Here is a 14,283-nt window from a genome sequence, read left to right as displayed (position 1 = left end):
ATGTGGACGGAGATTTATGGCATTCTTGAACTAAGACGAAATTCAATAAGATCATTTGCATTTGACGTAATGAACACTGAAATCCAAAATAGACTTATCCCATTATTAGCTTGTGTAGCTAATAATAAAGATGAGATTTTGGATTTACAAGATGTTTTTAGGAGATTTTCTTTTGATTGTATTTGTAGATTTTCCTTTGGATTAGATCCAAAGTGTTTGGAATTATCACTTCCAATTTCACAATTTGCTATTTCCTTTGACTTAGCTTCACAATTATCAGCTAAAAGAGCTATGCATGTGTCTTCAATTGTATGGAAAATCAAGAGATTTTTCAACATAGGGAGTGAAAGGAAGTTGAAAAAAGCCATCAAATTGATTAACATACTAGCACAAGAAGTCATAAGGCAACGTCGAAAATTAGGGTTTTCGAATCATAAGGATCTTTTATCAAGATTCATGCAAGGGGATATCGTCAATGAGACATACTTAAGAGATATTGTGATTAGTTTCCTCTTAGCTGGACGAGACACGGTGGCATCTGCGTCAACAAGCTTGTTTTGGCTACTCGCGGAGAATCCACGAGTAGCTGAGAGAATTAGAGAAGAAGCAAATGAAGTTCTTGGACTAAATCAAGAACTCACAAGTTGTGAGCAATTGAGAGATCTTCATTATTTGCAAGCATGTGTTTATGAGAGTATGAGACTTTACCCTCCAATCCAATTTGATTCCAAGTTTTGTTTGGAGGATGATTTTTTACCTGATGGGACTTTTGTTAAAAAGGAAACTAGGGTTACTTATCATCCTTATGCTATGGGAAGAATGGAAGAATTATGGGGTGTCGATTGTTTAGAATTCAAGCCAGAGAGATGGATTAATAAAGATGGTGTTTTTTGTCAAGAAAACCCTTATAAGTATCCAGTTTTTCAAGCTGGGGTAAGGGTTTGTTTGGGTAAAGAAATGGCTCTTGTTGAGCTTAAAAGTATGGCTCTTTCATTCCTCTAACGATTTCACGTCGAATTAGCTCATCCATCACACCACATCCCTCGATTCTTTCCTGGTCTGACCGCCTCGTTTCGTGGCGGTTTGCCAGTATTTGTAAGGGAAATTAAGAGTACTACTTAATCTTGAAATTAAACTTGTTTTTGCTTGTTGAAAAATGTATGTAGTATCAATTTCATTCAATGTGATTCAACTTATTTATGCAACTTTTTTTATACATATATAGTTTCTAGCTATGAAGAATTTGTAGATGCTTCTCTTTGTAGTGTAGTCCTTAATTAATGGACTCAGTTAGCACTGAAGTTTTCTAGCACCCCAATTCCTCCGTCCCACTTCATGTGACACGTCAGTATGAATTCAAACACATAAATTACAAGTTATTTAAAACAGACTTTACATATTTAAAAAACTAAAATAAAAGTACTATAACACACTTTTAGTAATTAATTACAATTTATGAGTTCTCCCTCTTGGATTGATCTTCTGGAAATAGCTTCTCTACTTTCTTGAATAGTGGATAATCTGCATACGTTTTATCCTTCCTAAGGTACTTTAACTCTTTTCTTTCGATTTATTCACATAATTGAAACTTAACTCTTGATTTTTTTATTTTTTTTTATTCCCGGAGCGATGTTATTCTTTAATGCAGTATTTATTTGAATACATTTTAAAAAAATTACATCACCATTATAATAAATCCAAAATCACATGAAAAACCATTATTTCAGCATGTGTTTTATGAATTTAAAAATAAAACACACACAACAGAGTAGTGTACATGTGGAGGGTAGTTTAATAATTTAGGCCATAAAAAGTCTTACTCCTATTAAATAAAAAACAATAGGACAACAGACAATTAATCTAATGTCCAACATAAAAAATTAAAAGCAAGACAAAGCTATGTTTGTTAATTTTTATAGTTATAAAACTCAAAATTAAAAATGTTAGATTCTGGTTTTCTGAATTTATGTACGTACAATCAGTGACCTAATGTGGTGGTTCCCCCACAAAATTTAGTGAAATTAAAAATAATTAGAGATGCTTTATTGGAAGGATTCAAATGAATTTTCTAATCGTGGCATATGTCATTAAAAAAATGACCATGAGGCATAGATATAAAATAATTTAGTGAAACCTAATTAGAGTTTCACGATCATCGAGAGTTGTGATGAAATAAGCTAATTAAAGCTTCGCAATCATCAAGCATTGTGATCGATGAAATAAGCTAATTAGCATTTTATGATTATTAAAATTGTGATGGGAAGAACATAATTTGTGCATATATATATCACGTGCTAAGAGTAATTTTTTATACAAAGGGTTTTTCTTTGATAATTTTCAAATTATGCAAATTTAAATTACGTAGAATCTCAAAACAGATAACGTACGCTAAATGCAGAAAAATTAAAAATATTAGAGCGTCTCAAGAATACACGAGGGAGTAATAATTTCAATCCACATAAAGCAAACTGTTTGTTTAAATATGAGGAAAAGTTAATTATTTGAAGTTAAAATAATGTTCTTACCTCATCAAATTATTATACTGAATACATTATAATAGTGATAATTAATAAAAAAATATATAGAACATGTTAGCTTGTAATTGAATTATATCTTTAATTTATAGAGCAATTGCCCCTTTGTTTTTAATAAACTAAATAAGCTGACCAATAAAATGTATCACTAATTTTATTTAGCAATTAATTATCAAAAAATATATCAGATACAATAATAAATTAGTAACAAAGTTCATAGTTAATTTCAATTTTTGAAGTATTTTCATGATTACCAGACCTAGAATGTGAATGCTACAAATCAATGTGATCATATTATATATGTATAATATATAGTACTATTTCTGCATTTCTCTGATTAAATTTGACACATACAAAAAGAGATATAATAATCAAACGTGATTCACTCTTCAGAAAGAATTTATTATTTGCTTGTTATATAACTATATAAAATTAACGAAAAAATAATTTTATACACAAAATATTCTATGTTCACGCGAGGTTCAAATTATAAAGGTTGTCCCTCAAAGATATGACATTGATAGCCTACCTTAATATACTCAAAACTTTAGTAATCTATAATTTCTCCAAAATTCAGAAATATGAGAAAGAAGCTATAATTAAAGTACTCTATATTATCATTATATTATTGAATGTGCCTTTAGTTACATGGAGTTTTAATCATGACAATAGTCTTAAAAAGTTAGAAAAACTAAAATTGTACAAGTGTTGTCCATGTCAGTACCAAACATGTTTGCCACTATCAATGGTGGTCATTTCATAAATTTTCTTTTGATGAAAAAATAATAATGTGATTCAGTACAAAATTTATAATATCTAAATGCTTGAATACAATTGGTCTGCCATATAAGCTAATGGTTGATTTACACATATGGCCCCTTTCTATGTCTCCCATTTAGATTTTATTCCCATTTGAAAATTAGATTCTGGAATTTCGAAATTTTATTATCAAACATATTTTTCAAAGTATAACTCTTAAAAAAAGTGAAAAATTTTCGTGACCAAGCAAAGATCGTCGAGTCTAATATTTACTTATATATTACTCAACCTTACAGACTAAATATTAGTCTGTAATCGAACATTTACAACAACTTATTAAATAGTATTAGACTTTGATCTAACATTTTCTTACAATTTTTTCAATTTTCTTGAAATAAATCTCTAAACCAAAATCATTTATTAAACATCTCAAGAAGGGAACCCCATGAAAATTGACACAACATTAAGAATTTTAATTGTCTTAACAGTACTATGATCAACATATAATTTTTGACTTGATAACTTGACGAATTTTATGATGATATTGTTAAGATGTAATTTGGTCTCCGTATATGGATTTAGACAAATCTCTTCTCATGAGCTGGCTTTTGGGGTTGAGTTAAGCTCATGTGTCATGTTTTTACATGGTACGTATCAGAGCCAGACCCATCATAATTTGTTGTTCACCGATATGATGGGCCCCCATTTAGAAGTGTTCACGTTCCAGTTGAAGTCTGGGCATGCAGGGGAATGTTAAGATGTCTCACATCGATAGAGGGATGAAAATTTGATCTCCTTATATGGACTTGGACAAACCTCCTCTCGAGTTAGCTTTTGGGATCGAGTTAGTCCCACATATCATATCTCTACAGATATTTTATTAAGTTCGTGGCTAATCTTATGACAATTCTTTTGAAATGAATATTTTAAAATAAATATTTTTTTATCGTCTAGACAAAACGCGCAAATGTCTTTTATTTTTTATATAGTACCCCTTGAGTACAAAAACTTTAGAACTAATAAAGCATAACAACAAACATATTAAACAGACGTACAAAACTAGGAATTACATTTAATAAAAAACACTAGAGCACACTGATTAAATTAACAAAACTAGAAATAAAATAAATAAAAACATTTAATTAATAAACTAGAGGATTTTTTGAGTGAGAGTAGATTTCAAGTTAGTATAAACAGCATGCCATCCAGCTTCAGTTGGATGAACTGTGTCCCAAAAAAATGCAGATTTTGGATCATTGCACACTGTATACATCTTTTCACCTTTAACATTCATACTTCCACATGAATATTTGTTGCTTATTCCCATACAACATGGCTTCAATGGTGTCTCGAATCTCGTGCTTCCTGTCACACGAAATCAAGATTTTAAGTTTATGAATTTTGTATTCTTGAAATAGATTTATTAAATAATTGAAATGTGAAACATCCTCCAATATTTGGAATAGTGTTAAATTTGCTTGATTCTATAAGTTTGACCTTTTAATTCTTGTGGTAATAAAAGGAAATTATGAATTTATAACCCCCCCCCCCCCCCCTCGCCTTTTAGGCATCCACCAGCTAATATTGTCTAATTCAGATTCAGTAAAAAGATAATACGCTTTATACCAAAAAAATCTAGTACATTTGGAGGGACAACTTGGACCCAAAATCTCTGCTTAGAAGAGAAAGGATCTCAACCATTTCACGAATTTATCTATAGGGGTTCTGAATGACTTACAATTTGTGTGGTGTGGGTGGGAGAGAGAAGACGTTTTCTCCTTTAATAAGCCTTACATTGTGCAATTCAAATAGTCGAGGTCCAAAAACGGGTATAAAACACACAACCTTACTTTGATTTGAACCTCTCAAAACAAAAGGAAAATCAGGCTAGGAAATGACTCATTTATCAATCCGGTTATTGGACCCTAGACCCACCCTATACATAGGTATGTCATAAGATGTGTTTCATTCAAAAGGATAAATTAGACTTTTTTTCAATATATTTTTTCAAAACGAAGCAGTGTCGAGTAACATACCTTGCACTCCTTTACTTGCCAGCACAGAGTTGAAAGAGCTAAAAAGATCAAGAATCACAAAAGTTGAACCCATTGTTTCATTGTTCAATTTTGCCACAGCTTGTTGCAATAGTGAATTGTGAAGATCCACAGCAATATTCTCAGTAGCATTGCATTGTTGAAATGAATTCAAAATTGTGCTTTGTGGAAGACATCCTAATGGTTCCAATGCTGTCACTGCTATTTTTTTGGCACCTAATTTGTTGACTCTTTTCATGTTTACAACTAGTTGATTTACCACACTAGATATGAAGGCAGGAATATCCTACAAAAAATAATTAGTTAAATAACATGTATGTAAAATATGTGTTGCTCGGACTTTACGAATAATGTTGTTGTAAGTCGTGTTAGATCCTTCAAAAACGCACTATTTTTGGAGGATTCAGCACACATAGGATGGCAGTTTTGAAGAGTCAAAGTAACATAACATAAATATATAACAACATTACAAGTATAAAAAAAATTGTGTTGCTCGGATTTTTCAAAATATGTTGTTCTCGTCGTGTTAGATCTTCTGAAAAATGCATTATTTTTCGAGAATCTGACATACATAGGATGACAGTTTTGAAGAGTTCGAGCAACATAGTATAAATGCAAATTAACATGCAAAGGAAATATATGTTGTTCAGACTGTTTTAAAATGTTGACGTACTACTTGTGTTAGATCTTTCCAAGATTTATTATTTTTGAAGGATCCAACACATATACGAAGACACATCGGGACCCTAAACCCTACATGAGGTGTCTAAAATGAACATCAACCAGTTAAGATGTCTAAGTTAAACATTGTGCCAACTTTAGGGGGTCACCGATGGGTTAGGCCTATTTTTGAAGAGTCTAAGCAACATAGCATAGAATTCTTACTTAAATTCCCTAGACTATGAAATTTCAAAGATGTATGTGTGTTTTCTTTCTTTTAAAATGATAATGTCTAAACCAACTTGTGTTTTCTTATATTATTTCATCATATACCTATTACTTTTCATCTCCATATATATACAAAATTCTTCTATATAACCAACAAAGCTCAAACATATTAGTGATTTTTGTATCTATTGAAATCTGAACACGATATTCAAAATTATATTCACTTCATTAACCACTAGTTATGACATGAACTCATGACTTTCCCGCCTAGACCTAAATTTATCTATGATCAACCACTTGTATATATTACTTGTGTCAACCGTCAGGTTAGACTATCACATCACACCATTTTGAGGTGTGATCCTTCCTCTGCTCCCGTACGTATTATCCGAGATAGTTTGTGCACCACTTACTCACCCTTTTAATTAACAATATGAAGGAGTAATAATAAGTAAGGATGACAGGATTTGAACTCGTGACATTTTCTATCAAAAAAAAAACACTATCAAGTTCCACAGTGTAATTTATCAAATCCATTAATGAACTCATCTAGTTTATAGTTTAGTAGGTATAGGCCAAGTTTACTTGTTACCAAAATAATGAAATTTTTATACATAAAAATCAAAAGAAGTAGGTTGGTCAACATCTAAATTAGTGTCAGCAACAATTTAATATAAAAAGGGACCCTTCTATTCTACATTAAATATCAATTCTTCAATGAATATTTCAGTTCAAAGACTATAGTACTACTTTGACTAATTTTTTTTTTTTTTAATCTCCATTCAAGATTTTATAGGTTCAAATTTATAATCATATGGTCAAACTCGAACTCATAATTTATGAATATGATATGTTACTATCATACATATTTCAAAATTTTGTGACACATAAATTGATATGGAAAGAATACAAACACATTATATGTGTTACACGCATGTTAATTACGAATTTAAACTATATTGCAAAATGAAAAATAATAGAAGATTTTCAAATTTGAATTTACCCCACTAAGAAGAATCGGGCTATCTTGTGAGAACTAAGAAGTCATGTTTAAAGACTTATAATTAAGAAATTAAAAGTGTGCGCTATCTCTAATAGCTTAAATTTTAGATAAAATAGTCATACAATTTAATACTAATAATAAGAGTCATCAAAGAGATACACAAAATGTTATTTATATGACGCTCATAATAAGAGATGAGTCAAATAAAAGAACAGATAGATGTCTACGTATAGTTGACAACTTCTAGAGAAAGGGTGCACATAATATCATAGGTGAATTTCCACATCAAAATGGGAAAGGAAAATGAAAAGTAACATAAATTCACATAATATACACATTTTTAGACTCATGATAATAAAATTCAAGGAATAAATTCGTGAAACTTGTTGAGACTAACCAAGCAATACGTATCATAGACCTGAATCATAATTAATAATCTCAAATTAACCAATTTTGATACCTGAATCATAATTAATAATCTCAAATTAACCAATTTTGTTTGTTTCTTGGTTTGGTACATCAGGAAAATGGTGTATGTCACATCAAGAAAATAATATTTAAAAAAAAAAACATTCAATGATACACCAAATCCAGTACATTTTTAGTGTGTAGTAGCTGCTGCAGGGCCTAGTATATTTTGTTCCATTATGAAAATTATTGGTTTTGCACATAAAAATCCAAGAGAAGTATATTTGTCAACATGTAATATGTCTTCTACTGCTGGTATCAACACTCGTTAATATTTTCTCCGTCCAAATTTATGTAATATTATTTGTCTGAACACATAATTTAATAAAAAAAATAAATGATTTTTAAAAATTGTGATGTAAAACAAGTTAAAGATGATTATGTAGTTATAAATCATATCATAACAGATAAAATGATATTTTAAAATTAAATTGTTATCATATATCAACATATAATATTCATTCTAAGACCGACTAAAAAAATAAAGTGTGTTATATAAATTGAAATTGAAAAAGTATACAATTAAAAGTTGTCCCGTATTTGCATAAAAACACTTTAATTTTTAAAGTGTCCTATCACCCCACATAACTATTTAATATCTTTGTAAATGGGCTATTTTGACTCATTCCCTCGTCTATGTAGTCGCGCGTGTTGCTCACTCCCTATGATAGAATTCAATCCGACCCGACCCTGTTCTTTGAACAAAATTCAAAAGTGGTTGAATTCACCTAATAAAGGCATGGGGAGCTCATCCAGTCAAACTCCAAGTCGCACAAATTCAAGAAGAGAAACGGAATGCAATATGTTGTTTTTCAGATTCCATACACCAACTACTAGTCGGTAGGGGCAACTGTACTGAATTGAAATCTCTTGTTTTATTGGGGTTTAGTGTTGTTGGAGTGAAGAAGATAACAGAGAAAGGCAAAGGCGGTTGCAAAGGAGATGTGGGAGAGAGAGGTGTTTGAAATCAGTTGATCTTGCTATGGAAAAAATCATGAAATCGAAAAATTAGGGCTACCAATGGCTATTTTGAGTTTAAAATTGAGGAAGATGATATAAATTGATTAAATAATTAATAATAAAGAAAGAAAATGACACGTGTCACTTTTAAACTGATCCATGGCAGTGAAAACACTTAATGATGCGCCTCATGTGCGTGGTAACAATCCAGACGAGGGAATGGGTCAAAATGGCCTATTTACAACGATATTAAATAGTTTTGTGGGATGATAGGACACTTTAACAGTTAAGGTGTCTTTATGCAAATATGAGACAACTTTAATTGTGTTTTTATGTCTTTTCTCTTTTTTAAACAAATAATCTATATATATATAATATAATTTTGATTTAGTATATAAAGGATAATTTTCCCACCAAAGATTTCAGATAAAATATATACACCACCCCTAAGGCCTAAGCCTCACTCTTATAAATAAGTGCAAGTGGTATACTCTATATGACACGTGCACATTAAAAATATTGAAAAATGTTTATGAAAGCATAAAAAAATTAAATACTAAACAATTTTTATTTATTTTAAGTCATATCCATATCGGAGGTAACAAGTATTTTATGAAATTTATCAAGCTACGTGCAAGCGACTCCTTTTTTTTCCACCCCATCCCATCATTAAGATGAATAGTATTTTCATTGATCCTCTGATATGACTCGAAACCTTAATTTATAGATTGATGGTATTAAAAGTGCTGAACCACTTACGCAAGTTGACTCGACCACCACATATATAAGTATTGTAGCTAGTATATTAAATTACCTGAACTGTACCACCATTAGCAAGGTAAGCACCATAATCATTTCCAGCAAGAGAAAGCAAGAACAATGAATATTGTTCAATATCTGCCTTTGTGTATACTGATTCAGCCATTAATTTTTGGAAAAAATCAATTTGAGTTGTCATGTTTGGCTCTGGGACTGTAGTATTAAAAACACCAGTTCCTCCATAGGCAAAATTAATTCCATATCTTAGCCTATTTGTTGCATATTTCATCCATCTATATGGTACTGGTGACTTCAATCCCAAGAATTTTGCTGTTTTGTCCATTCAAAAAAAATAATTAATTATTATATTGTCAGGTCGCTCAAAAAATATCGGTACGTAACTATTTATAAAGAGTGAGATTAGTAATCTTATGCATAAGACAAATTATCTGCTACGTTAGATAAAGACGACGATAACAATAATAGCATTAACATGTACAATATAGTCTTACAAAATGACGTCTAGAAAAAATAGAATATACACAGATCTTATTTAATTTCCACAATAGATAAAGATGATCGACATGGTTTAAAATTTATTTACATAATCAATGGATATTAGTTAAACTCGCACCTAAGAATGTGCCGGCTTTGTGGTTCATAAAATAGGCTGAAAACCACGAGATTTCAAGCTTCGATACTATCGTAGGCAAAAGTTCTTTATGGTTTCTTCTCATTATTTGTCTAAATCTTGATGCGGAGTTACAAATTTACTCAAGTGTATCACAATTAAAAAAAAATAGTCACATGTGTTAACCAGTTAACCTATTTAAATGATATAATTTTTCATCGAACACATGTCATTTAACACTACTTAGCATAAGGTGCCTCCAATACAATCTTGACGAAAAGAATTATTCAACAAAAGTATTGATAAAAAATATTTATAAAATTAATTGAGATATCTATAATTTGACTCAAACATCACCTAACTTTTTTTAAAAGACCTAACTCAAGACTTGGCATGATTGAGTTTGGTAGAATAAATTATAAATCATAAATAGTGAGTAAACAAAAGTGCAATGAACAAGTGGCAAGATAATGACAATGACAATGAATGAAAAAAAAAAACTCTGTTTAGCACTAATTAATTTTTTTCATAATGTCATACTTTCACATATAAAGCAACATATTTATTGTATTTTTTTAATAAAAAAAAGTTATTTTTATTTATTTATTGATAGAGAAAGTAATTATGGTAGTCTGACAAGAGGATGCAGAAAAGAAACAAAAGTAGGAATAATGCAACATGTCCAGCCCCAGCAAAAGAGCATACAATGCAAAAGGAAATATACTCATTAACAACCCACTATGAAAAAAAAGAAATAAATAGAAAAAAATAATCTTTTTTAGTTTTTCACTCGTTAGTCATTATTCATTATTCATATTAAAATCTGACTAAATTTAAATTAGTATTAGAAAGTCCCACAATAAAAATAAAACACTCTCTAATAAAAATGAACTCAAACTTTTAATTAAAAATGAAAGAGTACTTACCATCCATCACGATCCTTATCGATAAAAAATAAATTGTTAATATAAACAAAAAGTTGAAAGACAGATATAAAGATAAAGTGGACACAATGATGAAAAGAGTAATAGCATAGGGAGAAGCAAAAAAAGAGATTAGGATTAATCCACATCAGAAAAAGTAAATCCTTTAGTCATTTTTTTCTAATTTTCTTATATAAATATATTTTATTTGAATCAAAAAGCTATTAAAAACATTTTTTTCACTTCACAATATAAAAATAAAATTACATATACACCATCATCAATCTTAAAACTCACTTATGAGATTATATAAAACATATTATTTTTGTAATTTATGTAACAACATACATGCCAAATACAAAAATATATCTAATGAATAATGACTAAAATCTAAAAAAAATACTAAAACTAAATAATTTCTCTATCTCAACTTATATAATCAGGGATAGAGCAAGCATACATTCAGGGTTCATCTGAATCCCCTACCTGTTTAATTTTTTTATATATATATATATATAATAGAATAATATAATGCATTTGTGAACCACATGCAGAACTAAGATTTTTTTTTTTTTTACTAATTTTTAACTTAAAAAATCATAAATATTTGTACGACAATAAATCAACTATCTTTTTAAATATATATGCCACGTCAACAAAATCGATGAAGTAATTTTTTAAACTACACACTCTTGTAATCATAACTATTTACTTAAACTTCATATTCAGTCAAATATTATTACGCGTAACACTAATAATAATATTGATATTTAATTACCTAGATAATCGGTGAGAACACGTCCATCGGAAAACCTGCCGGAGGGCTTGCCGGGAAAAGTGAGACCATAAGGTTGTTTCCAAGAATTAGCCATTGATTTTCTATTATTACCAGTATCAACATATGAATCTCCAAATACAAACATTTTTGTTGGTTTAAAATTATAAAATTGATGATTTTTTTGGTCATTTTTGTAACTTTTTGGGTTATTATGGCTATTTTGGTGATGGTGGTGGTGATGGTGATGACGTAAACCTTCAACTCGAAGGCCCCATAAAAATCCTGTAAAAATTACAACAATAAAAAAAAAAGTGTATTATTGTTCAAATTCTATGCACTGACGATAATAATAATAACATATTTCGAAAGGACAAGGATGGAGTCAGAATTACATTGTTTGTACGTAGTTAAAATTATATTTTTATGTAATTATAATAAATGTTGAACAATCTTCGTTTTTTTTGTATATTTATTTTATATTTTAAATCTTTTAAGTAAAAGTTTTAGTTCCGCTACTGAAAGTTTGGTGTATACCATATATGTATTTGAAAAAAGAAATACAATAATAATAGAAATTTTTTATGTAATGACAATAATTTTTTTTTTTGAATATATAGGTCACTAATAATGTAATTACACTTGAATCATATGTTAAATTACATTGATAATTAAAGCTACATAGACAGAAGAGTGATCAATTAAACACGAAATATCTTTAAATCTTGTATCCCTTGATAAAATTCTTGATTTCGCTAAAATATTTATAATATCACGACATGAAATTTTCGATTTCGTCACTATTAATAATGTAAAAAAATAATAATTATACTGACGAAATATATAACTTAAATTTAAAAAGTGTACCTGCGATTAAGAAGAAGGAGAAAATGAAGAAGTTGGAGATCTTCATGGAGATTTTGTTTGAATAGACTGAAGAAAATGGGGAAAAAGAAGAAATAGTGAGATTCTGTTTGTGAATTATAAACGTATTTATAGATATGATAAATAAATAAAATAATAAAGAATATGAGGGGACATTGATTGGTGGAGTATAATTTGTTTTTTTTTCAATAAATAAATAAAATAATACTCCCTCCGTCCCATTTTATATGAGGTACTTTGACTCGGCACAAAATTTAGAAAAGAAAGGAAGACTTTTAAAACTTGTGGTCCACAATGAATGATAGAAATTTGTGTAACTGTAAATCATTTCATTAAGGAAAAAATATATATTTTATAGTTAGATTGTTACTTTATATAGAAATGTGTCCTTCTTTTTTGGACTGACTAAAAAGAAAAGTGAGTCATATAAATTGGGACAGAGGGAGTAATAATAAGTGGATCTTTACCAATTTAACTAAAGGGCCATTTGGTCAGTGGCACAAAGTTCATGGAAAAGGTTTATTAAGTTTTTTATTTTCATATTCACATTGGTGGGTTTCTTTTTCTTTTCTTTTTTTAAAATAGAAAATTAACCATAATGCAAAAGATGGGATATATTCTTTTCTACATTTTTTTAAAAAAAAATGTTAGTATTACTTAGATAATTAATTTTTTTTAGAAAATATGATTGTACTTGGAGCATCTTGCATTGCAAATATGTCAACTATAGTTAAACCTTTTTAAAACTATGTTATTTGTTTTCGATTTTTTTTTTTGTCATAGAGAACATATAATATAACATGAAAGTTCAGTTTTATAGAAAATATGGTTATTAAAGTAAAATGTTCTTGTAGAGAATGACTATCATAAAGAAGTTTGACTATAGGTAAAGGGATTTAGTTATTTAAATCAAAGTGAAGAAATTATGTAGCATTTTCTTTTTCTCTTGATTAGAGGCGGATGGACGGTCCTTACTAAGGGTCTAAACGTAATATACTTTACCCAATCAGATTACTTATAAAGTAATTACAGGTAAATCTATTGAACGACGTGAATTGATAACATATAATAAATGATAAATAAATTTGTTATGATAGATTAGATTACATTAATGATATATATTAAATTATTTGGATTTTATTCTATTTAAAAAAAAACACAAATAATTTTATATAATGAGATTTTATTCTATTTTTAAAAAAACACAAATAATTTTAGAGTTGCTTGGAAGTTTTATCCTCTAAAAAAATTGATTAAGTAATATTCAACTCTATCCAAAAACTTTGCTTATTAAATGGAAAAGAAAATTAAAGTTTGCACGTAAACGTGAACATAGAAGGAAAAAATATAAAAAGGTAACTTTAATATATCAAATGAGTTTTTCTTTTTGTTTAATATTATATATTTCCAATTAAATGAAAGTTTTATAACGATATCATTTATCTGGATATTTTTTTGTCGTGTTAATAGAATATTATTATAAATAATATATGAAAAATCAATTCTAACAAACTTTTTCTATAATATAAAAATTGTTATAGAGATTCCAAATTATATTTGCATTTGATAATGAACCAAAATTTTATTTGTGAATACTCCTAAAACATTTTTCTAATTATGAAAAGATTATCCTAAATTTCATTT

General features: G+C 28.8%; 2 protein-coding genes across 2 annotated transcripts; one reads left to right on the top strand and one right to left on the bottom strand.

Annotated features, from left to right (window-relative positions):
• Positions 1 to 1,136, top strand: LOC125870055 (cytochrome P450 94C1-like). Its single transcript, XM_049550420.1, has one exon. The coding sequence runs from the start codon at positions 1 to 3 to the stop codon at positions 1,000 to 1,002; it is 1,002 nt and encodes a 333-aa protein (XP_049406377.1). The 3' UTR covers positions 1,003 to 1,136.
• A 3,155-nt stretch (positions 1,137 to 4,291) lies between these two features.
• On the bottom strand, positions 4,292 to 12,728 carry LOC125871684 (GDSL esterase/lipase At5g03610-like). The gene is made up of 5 exons (XM_049552328.1): positions 12,622 to 12,728; positions 11,758 to 12,039; positions 9,481 to 9,755; positions 5,330 to 5,633; positions 4,292 to 4,658 (listed from the first exon to the last, which is right to left on the bottom strand). The coding sequence occupies exons 1-5, from the start codon at positions 12,665 to 12,667 to the stop codon at positions 4,444 to 4,446; spliced, it is 1,122 nt and encodes a 373-aa protein (XP_049408285.1). The 5' UTR covers positions 12,668 to 12,728; the 3' UTR covers positions 4,292 to 4,443.
• Positions 12,729 to 14,283: the final 1,555 nt, after the last annotated feature.

The sequence above is a fragment of the Solanum stenotomum genome, chromosome 7 (assembly GCF_019186545.1).
Source record: "Solanum stenotomum isolate F172 chromosome 7, ASM1918654v1, whole genome shotgun sequence".
Classification (NCBI taxonomy): domain Eukaryota; kingdom Viridiplantae; phylum Streptophyta; class Magnoliopsida; order Solanales; family Solanaceae; genus Solanum; species Solanum stenotomum.
This window is presented reverse-complemented; position numbering and strand designations above follow the sequence as displayed.

Excerpts from the sequence above, each read along its gene's own strand:
- LOC125870055 (XM_049550420.1), top strand. The coding sequence starts at position 1 with ATGTGGACGGAGATTTATGGCATTCTTGAACTAAGACGAAATTCAATA.
- LOC125871684 (XM_049552328.1), bottom strand. The coding sequence starts at position 12,667 with ATGAAGATCTCCAACTTCTTCATTTTCTCCTTCTTCTTAATCGCAG. Across the intron at positions 5,634-9,480 it reads CTAATGGTGGTACAGTTCAG|GATATTCCTGCCTTCATATC; the intron begins GTAATTTAATAT and ends TATTTTTTGTAG. Across the intron at positions 4,659-5,329 it reads GGCAAGTAAAGGAGTGCAAG|GAAGCACGAGATTCGAGACA; the intron begins GTATGTTACTCG and ends TTCGTGTGACAG.